The sequence below is a fragment of the Ascaphus truei genome, chromosome 1 (genome assembly GCF_040206685.1).
Source record: "Ascaphus truei isolate aAscTru1 chromosome 1, aAscTru1.hap1, whole genome shotgun sequence".
Lineage (NCBI taxonomy): Eukaryota > Metazoa > Chordata > Amphibia > Anura > Ascaphidae > Ascaphus > Ascaphus truei.
In genome coordinates, this window is record NC_134483.1 from 219,521,043 (window position 1) to 219,538,161 (window position 17,119).

The 17,119-nt window shown below is 45.0% G+C and overlaps 1 protein-coding gene across 1 annotated transcript in view; it reads right to left on the minus strand.

Moving 5' to 3' along the window:
* The window catches only part of ARL14EPL (ARF like GTPase 14 effector protein like), a 28,931-nt gene extending 12,030 nt beyond the window's left edge, over positions 1-16,901 (minus strand). The window contains exons 1-2 of the mRNA XM_075601272.1: positions 16,767-16,901; positions 10,040-10,176 (exon numbers count right to left, since the gene is read on the minus strand). Coding sequence (XP_075457387.1) covers positions 10,040-10,176; positions 16,767-16,871 — 242 coding nt within the window. The 5' untranslated portion in view covers positions 16,872-16,901. The remainder of the gene's footprint in view (positions 1-10,039; positions 10,177-16,766) is intronic.
* Between the last annotated feature and the right edge of the window lie 218 nt (positions 16,902-17,119).

Here is a 17,119-nt window from a genome sequence, read left to right on the forward strand (position 1 = left end):
ATCCAGCCGCCTCAATGGCCAGTGACCCAGCCGACTTGACCGGCTCCAGTCCCCTGTCTCCGGGACTCGCGCGGTTGATCCACAGCGCGCCCGGGGACTCAGCAGAGCGCCGTGTCACATCCACCAGGGGGTCAGCAGGCTGTATTGGGACGAATGTGGGCATAGGCCACAGATACAAAGTCCCGCAATGAGGGCAACGTGCCATCGTATTCACAGTACCTCCGGGCAGCCCGCATTGTAGGCAGAGCCCGACCACCGTCTCAGTATTGGCCACCCTCACCACCAGCACCCCGCCGGGCACTGAGTAGGGCTGGGTGGAGACCATAGTGCCCACAGTGGAGGAGCAGGCCATTCTTTGTACAGGAGTCACTTCCTGTACAGGTCTCTCCTTCTCTGTGGTTCCTCGCAACTGACTGGTGGAAGTTGCTGGATCCGCCACTCCCTGCTTCGGCTCCTCCCTTCTCTGACAGAGTTGGAACCCGCCCCCAGGGGTTGCAATAATGGGCGGGTCCCACAGGGGAATATCATGCCCCTTAATTAAGGCCGCACCTCTCTCAGTCCTGGTGGGCGCGGTCTGCGTTTTCGCGCCAATTTCCTCCCCAGAGCTGGAGTCCTTTCCCGCGGCTAGTTCCCGCCTTCTCCTTGCAGCAGCTTTTTGCACAAGGTACCTTTGCTTGCAAATCACCTCCACGGCCGGAACTACTTTTTGTAGTGGCGCCGTCTGGATATCAGTCCCTGGGCCCAGTGGGTGCATCCCCACAGGCCATAATTGAAAGTCACTCCCCCTGGTAGAAATCAGGGGAGGGTCCCATAAACTCAACGGTTGACTCAGCACAGGGGCTGAATTAGTCACTGTCCATCCCGGCGCAGCCATAGCTTTCGCGCCATGCCCCCCATCAGGGCGGGGCTCTGCTGTTCGCGCCATTCCCGGCCAGCTCTGTGCAAGTCCTGCAGCAGCCATTTTTTCTGCGCCTGGCCCATGCGGTTTCCCTAGCAAGCGGGAACCGCCATTTTGATTGGTTTTGGCGCCCAAAAAGTCCATTCGTTCGCTCTCCTCACGGGGTTCTCCCCCAATTATTGCAATGTCCTCACACTCTTCAAAGGTGGCCCCTCGCTGTCCCAGGCAGGATAAAAACGGGGCAGCCACGGCCTTTGCTCCGCTCCAGAGCAAACTCGTTAAGGACAATTCAGCGACAGTCTGCTCTTCAGTGGGTTGCACGCCACGGGTGCCCTCCCCATCAGCCTCTGTCCGCCATTTTACGTTCTCCGCGCCACGCGGATCCTCCACTCTCTCATAACAGTTGTCGTACATGAGGCTCCACTCTGCGGGGCAGCCACCACACCGGTACAATAAAGATTAGCTCAGATGCACCACCACATGTGTACCTTATCTAGGTGTGACCCAGTGTTGCACTACCTCAGGCTAGGCTCACTCTCTCAGTGTCTGCTGTGACTCCTTCCTCCCAGTCTGTGCTCCCTACGGTGAGTGTCTGGAATGGCTAGGTACTCTGGCTGGCTCTGCCATGCAGTACTTGGGGCGTCTACCTGTCTTGGTCAGCCTAGCGCAGACCCTCTCCAGGACTCCTGACCAAGTTAACAGGCTGTCCCTTCTGGCATCCTACCAACTAGCACTGCCTCAAGGTGACTCGGTCAGCTATAGCCCGCTCCAGACCCCTCACTCCCTTCAGGCCCCTAGGTTGTCCCTGCGAACTGACAATATCCCGTCAGCCCCCTGACCACCCCTAGGTCCGTCCCTACTCAGCACAAAGTGGCAGCAGACACTCTCCCTGTTTCCAAGTGACCTAGCTAAAAGCCTGTCCTGTTGACGGATCTGATCTCAGCAGCTCGCCTCCAAATGTAACGGTATTTCTGGCCCGGCCTGACCCACCCAATCTCACATTGGCCCCTGTGGTCTAACCGGACCCCATTACAGTGTGAATATGCCTGATGGTGCACCTGCTGGCTACAGGACTCCTGAGTCTCCCGCATGATGGTGTGTGGGGAGGACCCGTCAGACAGGCAGCTGAGGTAGTGTGCTGAGTCTCACCTAGTTCCAGTGCAGCGCCTCCACCTCACCAGGGTCCCTGCGTCCGCAAGGGGATGATCCTGGCGAGGAACTCCTCCGTGGTGCTCCTCTCTGTACACTCATTCCAGATAGATACACGAGAGGGTTTCTGGCTGAACTCATCTTTATTGACACGGCAGGGCAACTGCCCTCCACAAGGAGTATCTTCAGCCGCTCATCTCGCCAGTGCTCCCTTTTGATAGGTATATCACCTAGATCAGGGATTCACTATTCCCGCAGGAATCACTGTCCTGTGCCAGGTCCCTGGACACAGCCTCCCATGGAGTTACTATAACATAACTGACACTCTGATAGAACTTGAACTCCTTCCTCAGCTCTGACAAGAGCTGGAACTCCTTTCTCAGCAGAACAACTAACAACAAACTTTAGAACACAGTGCTGTGCCTTATGTAAGCTTCTGAGGCTGACACATCTCTGACATCACTAACCATGGAGTCAGAGCATGTGACCAGTCCCAGCCATACACAGAGCACCCCACCAGGGTGTGAGGGAAAACCTCCATGATTACTGCTGGCATGCCCACACTTACCAGGCCTTACTGCCAGCAGGAGAGATGACTGTAGGCATTTTACATGACCGCTACATTTAATTTATAATTAAAATTATTTTGTCATTAGTCCAATCATATGGGATCATAAGAATTGACAATTTATTTATGCAATTTATTTGTGGTTGTATATATATATATATATATATATAATTTTAATGTCATATGATCTCCTTTTCTATCATCAATATCTAAGTATTATACTCCAAACTGGCCTATGTGTGATCATCCCTCTATCTATAGGTGGGATCTACTGTAGATATGCAATATCATTGCATTATGTTGATGTAATGCAATGTATCCCATAGTTAATACTGATGGGGTTTGATCCACATACAAGATTCGTATTTTCAATTTTGGTTTGAACCCTAGAGAATAATGTTGTTTTATATTGTTGTTTTATAATTGGTTATTGAGGACTATTTTTATATTTAATATATGTTTAACTGTGTGTTAATTGTATATGTATATTTAGTAATATGATAGACATTGAATGTATAGGTTAATTTTATCATCTCCTCCAATTCTTTCAGGGTAAATATCTGCATTTTATGTAATTATGTATGTTATAGTGCTGGTAGCACGGTTAATGATAGCAGCTGAGTAGGGGCGGTTATTCAACAATTACCTTCATTGGAGTGTGTATAAAATACCGGACCTCTCCCCCCCTCACGTCATCCCTTTGAAAAAGTTAGCCGAGACTGACGAAACGCGTCAGGGAGCGTCGTGACGTCAGACGCACTGACATTCAAGTCTACATTCAGCGCAGGAGCGGATTGATCCTAGCGCTAGTGCTGCAGGCACTATACACACGGAACTTTTGTCTGGAACTATTCACAGCACACCAGCCCTGGTAAACTGCTGGTACGCTGCATATTTGCCAAACGGAGCCTGGGAATGCCCCCAAAGTCTGCAATTTGACCGGATGACCTACATCAGTCCTGGAATCTGCTGAGACGCTGCTCCTTCACCAACGGAGCCTGGGACTGCCCCAAGAGCTTGCAGTTAGACCGGATGGTGGTGATTATTATCACATATGCTTGATTTTACTGTACTTCTTGTAAGTGCGTTTTTTACCCCTCCCTCCCCCCTCCCCCTCATTAAATATACTTTTATACGCTATGGGCGTGCGCTCTCTCCTCTCTTTTCCTTTTTAGATATCCTGTGGACGTGGTAGGTCCACATTGAGAGCTGCCGGAGACCCTACATACCAGTACCCATATTCATCATCGGAACTTTCTGAGGACTGGTTATCCTTTCTATTGCCTTTTCTATGTGTATATGTTGTATGTTTGTAATAGGCCTATCTTCTGGTTATAGGTCTGTTTACCTTTACAATATTGTCTAGATTATCTAGGTTATACATTAATTATACATAGACATACACAGTTTAAATGTTCCTTTAAGGCGCAGCTTTTTTCTTCCATATATATATATATATATATATATATATATATATATATATATATATATATATATATATAGCAACTGTAAATATTACTGTATGTTCATTTGCATGTCTTAGACAGGTCTGCAACCCTGTCTTTCCCCATTGTCGCCCAGCATACAGCGCTTCCACTGCAGCAAGGGATTCTGGGAAATTACATGCAAATGAGCACTCAGTGCCACCTTTTGTCTCAAGCTCGTATCACGCTCCAGCAAGTGATAAAATCAATGAATAAATGTATATTGTTACAAAACCTAACGTGCAGTACATCAAATGACCAGGGAAGGAGGCAGCACTGCAGGTAGATGAAACAAGGTTATTCAATCCATATTCACAGGTATCCAATGTTTCGGAGCCATGTCGGGGCCCGTTCATGCGTCTCCCTGATGAAGGAGCCCTGAGATGGCTCTGAAACGTTGGATACCTGTGGATATGGATTAAATAACACCTGCAGTGCTCCTCCTTCCCTGGTCATTTGATTTTGGTGAAAAGAAATTTATATGGACTAACAATTTTTTTTCTGCTTTCCTAACCCCTGCTTTAGCCATAGATTCCTTTGTAAATCAGTATTGCTGACCTGAGGAAGAGAAAACTCTCGAAAGCTTGTCCTATGACAAATTGTTAGTCCAAATAAAAAAAGGTATCACCTAATACTGAAGTCATTTATTCTGCACTATCGCAACTTGACTAATACGGCTATTTCATTTTATATATATGTAGCCGAGTCCCCTACCCTGACTCCGTGCGATCTGGAGTGTGGAGGTGGCCATTTTGTAAGTTGCGCAGGCGGCGAGGCGCACATGCGCAGAGCCAGGAGTGCGGTGGCCATCTTAGAATGGCTACGCAAAGAGTTTAGCGGAACTACATGTCCCAGAATCCTTAGAGGGAGAGACTGCCCCAGCGAATGAGATTGGAGCAGTTAGGGAAAGGGGGCTACATACATACATACATACATACATACATACATACATACATACATACATACAGTTGTGTGAAAAAGAAAGTACATCCTCTTTGAATTCTATGGTTTTACATATCAGGACATAACAACAATCATCTGTTCCTTATCATGTCTAAAAATAAGGTAAATACAACCTCAGGTGAACAACAACACATGAAATATTACACCGCGTCATGATTTATTTAATAAAAATAAAGCCAAAATGGCCTTGCAATTTCTCTGAGCATTGCACGGTCTGACCTTGGGGTGAATTTGCTGGGACGTCCACTCCTGGGACGATTGGCAACTGTCTTGAATGTTTTCCACTTTTGAATAATCTTTCTCACTGTAGAATGATGGACTTTAAATTGTTTGCAAATAGTCTTATAACCCTTCCCAGATTGATGGGCAGCAACAATTGCTTCTCTAAGATCATCGCTGATGTCTTTCCTCCTTGGCATTGTGTTAACACACACCTGAATGCTCCAGACCAGCAAACTGCTAAAACTTCGGCTTTTATGGAGGTGATCACACTTGCTGATGATCAATTAATCAAGGGCATTTGATTAGCAGCACCTGTCTGCTACTTAGCATCTTAAAGCTGCAGTTCAGTCAATATCCTGCATGTGTGTTTTTTTTAATAAATCAGTTCTGTAGTAAGAAAAAATACTTTTAGCATTTTCTGTTTTTAAAAAAACAACTTTGAAAGACCAATTTTCTTGTATTCTATTTTAACAACCATTTACTAAGGTACTGCCCCTTCATGTCCTGTCACAAGCCCTGGCACACCCCTTTGTCAGCCCTGCCCTGCCCTCCCTCTTGCACATGTCATTGCAGGAGTGCTCATGAATATTCATGAGCTTCCACTGAGTGACAGAAGCAGATGAAAAACATATGCCATATCAAAAGATATCTCCAAATTTCGCCTATCAATAGACGGAGAACGAATTGACCGGCAGCTATACAGTTCTTTAGGTAATTAGAGATTGCCCACATGAAACTATTGAATTAAAAAAATTAAAAAAATAAAAATGAAAAGACTGAACTGCAGCTTTAATTCTTATGGAAGCAGTAAGGGTGTACTTAGTTTTTCACACATGGCTTCTCCATTTTGGCTTTATTTATGTTAAATAAATCATGACAGTGTAATATGTCATGTGCTGTTGTTCATCTGAGGTTATATTTTCCTAATTTTTAGACCTGCTAAGGAACAGATGATTTTTATTATGTCCTGATATGTAAAACCATAGAATTCAAAGAGGGTGTACTTTCTTTCTCACATGACTGTATGTATGTATGTATAATTAAATAAATACTTTTTTATTGGTTACATGCCTCCAGCCTTATCACTTGCTGTGATCAGTCCCCTCTTTGAACTTTTGCTGTACTTACCTGGACTGAAGCATGCCTCACCGGGATCCAGCTGACTTCGTGAGTTTATTTATTTATTTACACGGAACTTCCTTCGGTTGCCAGTGTGCTTCTCACATCCCTCCAGCAGTCCAGACCGCCGGGCAGAGGCATGTGCTTTCACATAGGGTAAGTGCTGATTTTCTTTCACTTGCCCTTGTCAGCACAGTCAGACCCCCCTACTGGTCTTACCTTATGGGGCTTTAATAGGAGTGAGATTGCCTTTATTTACACACCTCATTGTGCACCTGGATTGATTTGTCATTTCAGCTTACATGGATTCCGGATTTGTTTAACATATTCCTATACCACATGTGACGTTTGTAGCACCAGTTAGGGGATTGTTCCCTATTCCCCTATGCTCCATTATCAAATGTATCTAAGGCTGCAAAAGCACACAAGGCCTTTCTGAAGGAATTAACTCATCCACTGCCTGCACATAACAGGACTTACACTGGTAGGGTCCAGGAATAGAAGTAGCGGCCGGAGGCTAGGCTACATATACTGTGTGTGTGTGTGTGTGTGTGTGTGTGTGTGTGTGTGTGTGTGTGTGTGTGTGTGTGTGTGTGTGTGTGTGTGTGTGTGTGTGTGTGTGTGTGTGTGTGTGTGTGTGTGTGTGTGTGTGTGTGTGTGTGTATTGTGACAGAAACCAGGGGATGGTAATAAATTCCGTATATAGGGCTCCCAGGATACTAAACAGTTTCTATCCTGTTTGGCCTGGGAGTGCAGCCTTATAATACATACACTCCATCCCACAGTTTGGCAAGCGCTGGAACTGAGGGATGAGAGATCCAGACCAGAGTTTGTCTGCTGCCTGATTTCTGTCACCTGTCATGCTAATTAGGAATCAGGTATGTAAGACTGTTTTCCTGTTTGCTCTGGTCTCTCCACAAGAGCCAGGAGGCTGGAAGGCTGCTGAACTACAGAGGGGAGAAGCCTCTTCCCCAAACAGGTTCAATCTTTCTGTTCATTTGTATAAGACTGCAAAAGTACCTTGTTTTGTTGTTGGGAGTGGAAAAGCCACTTCCAACCTTGAGTCAAGGATATCTAAGTTAAGTTATCGCTCAGGTGAGCAGCTTTTGTTTTGATCTGTTTTCTGTTGTATGCACTGTGGCAGTCTCAGTGCCTGGGACTGAATAAACCAGGCATAGCCTGTTTAAAGGAACAGTACGTGACGCGTCATCATTTAACCTACCCTAAAAGACCGTGTTCTAAACAGTCCCGGACAAACGACGGAGCCCCAGAGTAAGCCGTTTGTCACAGTATATATATATATATATATATATATATATATATATATATATAAAATATATATACACACACACACACACACATCACACATATATGTATACATATATATATATATATATACATACATATGTATATAACAGTGTTTCCCCCACCCAATCGCAGATAGGGGTCATTACAGGATATATGGTGCATATACCTGCTGGTAACAGGAGGGCTGATTCGCCCGCCGATGGCAGTGGGGACACAGGAACAGGCTTCTGGGGTTCATACCCCACATATCTACTTAGCAGTGCAGCGCCTCCATCTGCCGTGGAACTGAAGGTGATCTTCCACGGTAGAACAATTACCTCTCCCCCCTAAGGTCACGCACCAGGCAAGAGGTATATTACAAACAGGAACGGTTTATTACTACTCTCTGCAGTAACAGTTACTCAGCAGTTTTCTGCCGGTATCGCTGTCTGTTAACATTCACTGGATGATGGTCCCTGGACCGTCACTACAGGCCAAGGGCACCCACAGCCGTCCTAGCTCTTCCCCACCTCCCTAGCGGAGGCAGAGGTATAGTCACACTCACTCTCCCCGGAGGGAAGAGCACATGGGTAGGCCCCAGTCTCAGGCTCCCAATTGTGTGACGTGCCTTCCTCAGAGGGAAGGAACACCACCTAACTTTAGGGCGGTCCTGCCCTTAAGTATAGCCAGAAGGCGGGCACCCCGTTGTCCCAGCTACAACAGGATGTACCACCCGCTGCTGTCACTCAAGTGCAGCACCAAAGGTGATGGTGAAAACCCCGAACCAACCTGATAGTACCAGGGTTTACTGCCAGGAGGGAAGCAAACTAGTAGCCACAGATGGCATGGATATATATATATATATCTCCCCCTTTCCCTAACTGCTCCAATCCCATTCGTGGGGCAGTCCCTCCCTCTAAGGATTCTAGGACATGTAGTTCCGCTAAACTCAGTGAGGAGCCATTCTAAGATGGCCACCGCACTCCTGACTCTGCGCATGTGCGCCTCGCCGCCTGCGCAACTTACAAAATGGCCACCTCCACACTCCCGATCGCACGGAGTCAGGGTAGGGGATTCGGCTATATATATATATATATATATATATATAACAAAATAGCCGTGTTAGTCCAGTTGCGATAGTGCAGAATAAATGACTACTTCAATATTAGGCAATACCTTTTTTATTTGGACTAACACTTTATGTCATAGGACAAGCTTTCGAGAGTTCTCCTGTCTTCCTCAGGTCAGCAATACTGGTTTACAAAGGAGTCTATGGCTAAAGCAGAGGTTAGCAAAGCAGAAGAAAAAAAACTCCCTTGAAGCACATTTCACGAAAATTATTTAAAAAAAAAAAAAAGATTAAAGGAATCGCACTCACAAGAGTACAAGAACAGCAGGCTTATCTGTACATCAACACACCTTCCAGTCAGCACATGCAGCATATGTGACATGTGCAGGCTGCTCAGCCTCTTCAGCTAAACTATCGATCCTCAGGGAGACCCAAAAAAATCCAAACGCGTTTCAGAAATCTTGCTTCATCAGTGGATGTCAATAAAGTGCAGTGGTGCCAGTATTTATAGTTGTAGCTTCTTACTACTTCCAATTTAGCCATAATTCATATTTACATATTGTCCATTAATAAAAAAAAAAAACCTCGGGTCTTTCGGTTTGCGCTCCCCTACAGATATCTATTCGTTTTCGGGAGTTGAGGAGCTTTCTTTTGGTGGCAGCAACAGTGGGAACCTGGGATTGAAATAACTTTCCAGCCTTTTAAAAGGCTGGTATTTAACCCATTACAAGGACTGTGTTTTTGTTCAGGTCAGTACCCGAGGTTTGGACTTTGCAGCCTAGGATTTGCATGTGATTTGTGTACCTGACATTTCAACTGCATATTGTATCCTCTCTGTATTTCAATTGACCTTTTGTCCCTTCTATATTTGACATTTATTGATCACCATCATCCAGGTTCTATAACTTATAGGCTATTAATACTGTCATTCCTTCTGGTGTCTTTGAGCGATATATACATATATATCAACATCCTAGCAGTTCCTGTTCTGGTATTATGTTCTTGTACTTGTTATATACTAGATTTGTTACAAGAAACTGGTCGTTTCTGTGTGTGAAGTATTGCTTATTACATTTCAACAAAAAACAATAGAATGAATATATTTAGGGCTGCTTTTTTCTTTGAGGAGAAACTTGCCCCCCAAAGTTTTTACATGTTAATCAACACTAAAACTGAGCCCAAGATCAAATGTAAAATTACACCTAAAAAAAAAAAGTGTCAGATAAAGTCCATCTTTTCTGCTTAGTGACAGAGCAACCACTAGTTTGAAAATATCTTACTTGTTTGTACTGTAGTATCCATTCATTTGAGACATGCATGCTTTCTTCTTCTTCAGCCTAGTTTCAGGGTTGAAGTCGGCTACCTGGGGCCCAGGGTTTTGAAAGGCTAAACATTTCAGCTGCCGTTCGATCTGCAGCTAAAAAAATGTCAACAAGGATATCAAGCTTCCAACATGTAACGGAACCAAACGACTTGGCAGCATTGTATTGTATTGTATGTATGTCTTTATTTATATAGCGCCATTAATGTACATAGCGCTTCACAGCATTGTCAATTGGGTTTCACACCAGTTGCGGTGTAGGGGAGCAAAATATTGCAATAGACAAAAACTATAAGACGAAAAAGAAATCCCTTACATTGGCACTGTGTGTATTTTTCGTCTTATAGTTTTTGTCTATTGTATATATCCTTATTGCGCACCTCTCACTATACAGAGGAAGTCTTCGGTTCCGACGTGCCCTCCTCGCGGCTCCCGCACAGGAACCCGCGCTGCGTGCGAGACATGCACGAGATTCCTTTTTAAAGCCATCGTGGGTGACCATGCCGCAGGAGGCGCAAATTTTCCTGCGGGCAGCAAAGGGACTGCCCACGGAGCGTCCCTGGAGGCAGGACCCAAGCCGGGACGTCATATGTACAATTACAGTACATATGTTTACGCAAGCTGGGCAAGGGTCCTTTGTGTTGTTGAGCCAACAGTCCAGTATTGCTTTCCTCCGGCCTTTTACCTTTGTTTTGCTCTTCCCTAGATCTTTGCTTTTTGTCTCTCACTTTATTCATTCTTTTTGCATCTCTACAACGATATCCCCTATTCCTTAGACTCGTGCCCTTTCTGTTCTCCACCCTACTTGTGCGATTTCTGATTGTCTCTCCCTCTTTGATTTATTTTTCTATCACTCCACTTTCTCTTCCCTTCTTCCACTGCCTTTTCTTAATTTCCCTTTATTTTTCTTCTACTCTGTGTTTTTCTACCTCTCTCTTCAATGGTCAGTCATAGTAGCCTACGGGTCTGTCTTTGCCTATCGGTGACCATCTTTAAACCTGTCATCCTGTCTCATTTTCTATATTTTCTCTCTCTTTCTTATTTTTACTCTCTGTCTTCTCTTTTCCTCCAATCTTATTTATCTGTGTTTGTATTTAGATCTCGTGTTTTTCCTCTCTGTTCTGTAAGTCTCTTGTCCATCATTCTCCCTCCCTTACTTCTTTCTCCGTTATTAGGAGGGCAGAGAGTGCTACTGTATCTTTATAATATGGTTGGATTGCACCTCAACAAAGGGGGATCTTCTGTGCCAGGTGGGAGGACGTTAACAAGGATAGAGATTTTAAACTAGGCAGGAGAGTTGGAGGGACAATCAAGCAAGATCGGATTGGGGAAACAGCTAGGGGTCATGGAAGTGGAGTGGGAGTAAGAGGGAGTTTGGCGAGCAGGAAAAAGTTATTAAATACAGATAATACTAGAAAGTGTCTAAAGACTAAATTCAATGGGAGTAAAAAGGCAGGAGAAGATAATAGTACACATTGGAAAAAACCCTTAAATTCATGCGTACAGAAGCCTGACAGATAAAATGGGGGATCTTGAATTAATTGCTATGAGGGAGAAAAATGATATAATATGCATTACTGAAACATGGTGGGATGATACTCATGATTGTGGAAGTGTATACCCTCGGTTATTAAATATAAAAGAAACTAGTCTAAACCAATGTGGCTAAATAAACAGGTAGGGGAGGAAATGGAAAGGAAGAGGCATTCGTTTAGATTCTTAAAGTCAAAAGGGACTGTATCAGAATTATAAGAATTGCAAAAACGAAAAAAGGATTTCAATAGAAAGTAAGATCAACCCTAAAAAGTTATTTAAGACCCTTTCAGTGTGAGATCGTCAGGCAGATCTTTAGAGATAAGGAACAAGCAAAGGTATTAAACACATTTGTAGCCTCTGTATTTACCGGGGAAGAATCAATTGCAAAACTAGTACCACAGAAGAAAGTCACAAGCTCTATATTAATGTACAATTGGTTAACTGAGGAAGAAGTTGTAGCCCCGGTCTCTTTTTAGCTCCCGAGACCCCCTGCGATGCTTGCCGAGCGGTCGCGGGTGCCGCCGGAGGCAGCGAGGGAACCGCCGGCACACGGCAAAGGTGGGGGCCGGAGTAGGGAGCGCTCCGAGTCCTCGGAGCCCCGGCTGCGCACCCGGCTAGCGGGGGCCGCCATGACAGGTTGCGCGAGCATGCGCATTGGTCGCGCATGCGCAGTGAGATACAGGAGTTGCGGCGGCCATCGGGGAATCGCGCATGCACAGGACAAGCACGCACGCGGCCCCAATGTATCTGCAGCCTCTGCGGGACTACAGTTCCCCTGAGGCTTAGGGCCAAAGACCCCAGGTGTCCCCAAGTGGCCAATGAGAGGCCAGGATTCCCTAAAGCAGGGATAGATACTTTTCACGGGCTTAGGATAACGTCAGTTGGAGCTGGGAGCAGGAAGGGGGAGGCAGGGTGTAGGGAGCAAGTGGCTCCTACACCAGGTAAGGTAATCCCCAGGTCCCAGGCCGGCCCCAATCCCCTATAGGGTAGTGGGTAGTTTCTGATGGAAGGCCCCTAAGGTAGGGACCCTGCCCTTAGGTGTGGGTGTGTGTGTAGTCTTGTCAGTGTCACAGCTGTCAGTGCTGTGCACGCTGACAAGAAGGTACCAGGTTGAGTGCAGTGCGGTTGCTGCAGGTACCAGGTTGAGTGCAGTGCGGTTGCTGCAGGTATTAGGTAGACGCTAGTGAGAGGAGATCCGGAAGGTGAAGGGAGAGGTAGGTGGGTGCAGGGGGTCAGTGACCCGCCTGCATAGGACAGTTCTTCCCCGCAGGCCCCTAGGAGAATCCCTGAAGTTACAGTAGGCTGCTGTGCTGCAGGGACGCCCATGGTGGTAGCGATCAGTCACCTTACTGTGTAGACAGCTAGGGACAAGTGAGCTGAGCAAGTTGGTGGTGAGCTGTTTGGGACCAGACAGCTGCACAGCGGATATCAAAGACAAGCAGAGGATTCGTCTGATCCTTTTCGAAGTGTTACCGGTCACCGCCATGACCGGCAGGTATTTACAGCAAGTGCACCAACACCGGTCAACAGGCGCTGATCCCGCCTTAGGCGTAACTCTTTGGGGACACTAGTGAAGTGGCCAAAGGACTGAGCCTATACCAATATAGTACCATACATGGACACGGTGTGGGGGGGCACGCGATGAGGGGACGGAGACGTTACTCCTGATGAGAGTGGCCGAGCCACTAAGGTTATATTGCGTTATAGTATAAGAGTATATGTGATATGTGTTATTGCTACGGTTCAGTAAGTGTTACCCCAGGCTCCCAGCTAGCGGAGGCTCAGATCTCCTGGAGCTACAGGTGTGTATAGTGACCAGTAATCTCTTTGGAGCATCAGAAAAAGGGCTACAAAGTGAATAAGCGGCTTGATAAAATTAAAGTAAATAAGGCAACTGCCCCCGATGGCATACATCCAAGGGTTCTTAAGGAGTTATGTTCAGTAATAGCCAAACCATTACATTTAATATTCAGGGATTCCATTTCCACAGGCTCAGTACCACAAGATTAGCGTAAAGCAGATGTGGTGCCTATATTTAAAAAGGGAGCTAGATCACAACCGGGGAATTACAGACCTGTAAGCCTGACATCAAAGTAGGGAAGCTACTTAAAGGTTTAGTATGGGATAATATTCAGGAATACCTAATGGAAAACAAAATTATTAGTAATGGTCAGCATGGATTTTTGCACCTGGATTAGAAACTGGTTGAAGGATAGAGAGCGGTCTTAAATGGAACTTTTAACGTTGGGCTAAACATGTTAGTGGAGTTCCTCAAGGATCGGTACTGGAACCCATGCTTCTTAATTTGTTTATTAATGACCTTGAGGTTGGCAACGAGAGCAAAGTCCTCATCTTTACTGACACTAAATTGTGTAAGGTAGTAAAATCAGAGCAGGATGTAATTTCTCTCTGGAAGGACTGGGAGAGACTGGAAAGTTGGGCAGGTAAATGGCAGATGTTTCATACAGATAAAATGTAAGGTTATGCATTTGGGAAACAAGAATAAACAGGCGACTTACAAATTAAATGGGGATAAATTAGTCCTTGATGGAGAAGGATTTAGGAGTGCCTGTAGATAGCAGACTTAGCAATAGTCCCTAATGTCTGACAGTAGCTGCAAAGGCAAACAAAATCTTATCTTGTATTAAATTGGGAATTGATGGAAGGGAAGTAAACATAATTTTGCCCCTCTATAAATAATATGCCCCTCTATTAATCGTTAGTATGACCACACCTTGAATATGCAGTACAATTTTGGGGACCACTCCACAAAAAAGACATACTGGAACCAGAAAAAGTACAAAGACGAGCCACCAAATTAATAAAGGGGATTGAAAATGCGACAACAGGAAAGGCTAGCTAAATTAGATTTTTTTACATTAGAAAATGTAACGCTTGCGCTAACCACGAACAAGGCGGGATCCCGGTACTGAGGTGGGAAAGTACAAGACTGCGCACCCACAGCAGCGGGAGCATGCCTGGAAGGTGGATAGTCAGTGTAGCCGGGTCTGGGTTGGAGAGAGTGGGTTAGTGTGAGTACTTACCAAAGTCCGGGGGTGGAGCCAGTGTGGTGGTCAGTGTCTGTTGTGCCGTGGTCTAGGGTAGGAGCCAGGAGAGTGGTAGATTGTCCGTAAGCCGAGGTCTGGGATGGAGAGGTGCGGGTAGTCCGCTACAAGCCGGGGTCTTTTTCCAGAGGAGGTCCAATAGTCAAGCCGGGGTCTTTATTCAGAGGGGTTCCTATAGTCAAGCCAGGTCGGTACACAGGAAAGCAACAGAGAACACAGCAAGGCACAAGCAAAGCAAAGCAAGGCACAAACAAACGCAGGAACACAAGGTCACAAGAGTTGTGCTCAGCAATCAGGAAGTGAAAGTCTTAAGAAGCACACAGGAACCAATGAGACTGGGGGCGGAACGGAGGCGCGGCCTCCGAGGAGTTCAGGTTAGGCTGCAGGAGACATGGGGCACTCAAAGCACTTGCCACGCAGCTGGGGAGCGGTGCACGGCATCACGTGAGCTCGCCGCGCGCGAGAGAAGTGTGGCGCAGCAGGGGGCGGAGCTAGGCTCCGTGGCACGGGTAGAAGAGCTGCGCTTGCGCTCTGTAAACAGAGCGGGGACGCGCGCACAATCAGCAACCAGCACTGAGGGCGGTGAAGAAGCAGGTAAGGAGGGAACACACCGTAAAGAACGTGTTCCCCGATTCCTTACAGAAAAGAGGTGTCTAAGAGGGGATATGATAACAATATACAAATATATTCAGGGTCAATACAAGGAGCTTTCAAAAGAACTAATCTATCCTTAAGGTTGAAGGAAAGGATATATATTACCACCAACAAAGGAAAGGATTCTTTACAGTAAGAGCAGTTAAACTGGGGAATGCATTACCAATGGAGACTGTGATGGCAGAAATATTAGATATCTTAAAAAAAAATTGGATATCTTTTTAGAACGAAAAGGTATAAAGGGATATACCAAATAAGTAAACACGGGAAGGATGTTGATCCAGGAAGAATCTTATTGTGGCTTCACTCCCATTGGCTCTGACGTCAATAGGGGGTAGTGCGGGCGCATGAACGGGTGACGTCACGCGCACGGACCTGCATTTTGGCGCGAAAATTGGTTTGAAACATTTTGTCATACAAGCTATAAAAAAAGAGGGACCCTGATACACTTACCTTACTTCTTGATAAAGCACATTAATTGTGCGAAACGCATAGGAGGCACTACACCTCCTTTTGGTAATGTTTATTGTTTAATAAAACCTTATATTTTTATACCACCTGGCTCCCTGGGCAGTGCACTGCTTTTTTTCCCTTTTTGTTGCTGTTTGGACTGCTATCTGCGGCTGGACACGCCACTAAAGAATCCAGGTGGCTCTAAAAGTGCGTAAGATCCATTGAAGGAATTTATTATGACTCAGGGTTTACTGCAAGATTTTGTAAGTTATGGACATTTATTATTTTCTCCAATGAGGACACAGCAAAGTGATAATGTCATTCTTGACAGTTTCCTTCAGGAGAATTGAGAATCACTATACATCAGTCACTCACTTAGTAGTATATCCACTCCATATAAGAGTTGTACCCATATGATTTATTCATGAGGATTTCTATAATATTCCGGAACTATTGGAGCACCCACTATCTTTATATCTTGAACTGATCCAGGAAGTAATCTTATTGCTATTATTGCCAATTATTTTTCTCCTTATGAGACATCATCGAATGATGTGTTACTGGGATTTTTTGTTTGCCTTCTTTTGGATCAATATACTGCAAGTACAAATATAGGATAAGTATATGTCCCCTAAATTGAACATAAATTAAACTCTATGGACATGTCTTTTTTTCAACCTCATCTACTATGTAAATATTTCTGGCTCACCTGTACCAAATTAAAAAGCATTCCTAGTTAACAAGCTTCTTATATTTGACACAGACGAAACCCAAAATAAACATGGATTTGTTTATTTTTGCGGAGCATCAGAATTTGAAGACATCACACCTCTGGTGCGTCGCGTTAGAACAGCTGATGTGGCCAGGTATGCATATTTCAGTAAACTAGTGTTATACTGCGGTTATATGATCCCGATCATTTTAAAAATAAAACTTTCCTTCTTGTTCTACACTGTAAGGTAACTGCAGGTGTCATACCTGCTGCTTCTGTGCTCGGGGATAGTCCTCCTTGGGTGTATCTGCCTCCACTTCTTGTCCTTCATTGTTCCTTTCTGTGCTTGATTTTTCTGATTTATGACTCATTTCCAGTACGCTGGAGGAAATGTAAATTTAAAAAATATATATATTTTTTTTTAACAAATCATTAAACTTTTGATTGAAATATACAACAAAAAAAAATTACAAATATAGAGCAGTCTCTATATTTTTTCTTTAGGGTTATTTATTTTTTCCTGCCTTGTTTCTCTCTGAACTCTTAATTTCATTGCCCCAAATTGTCACTGAAGTCATAATTCCCTTCAGAAAAATCCAGAAATGACATAGCAGTCACG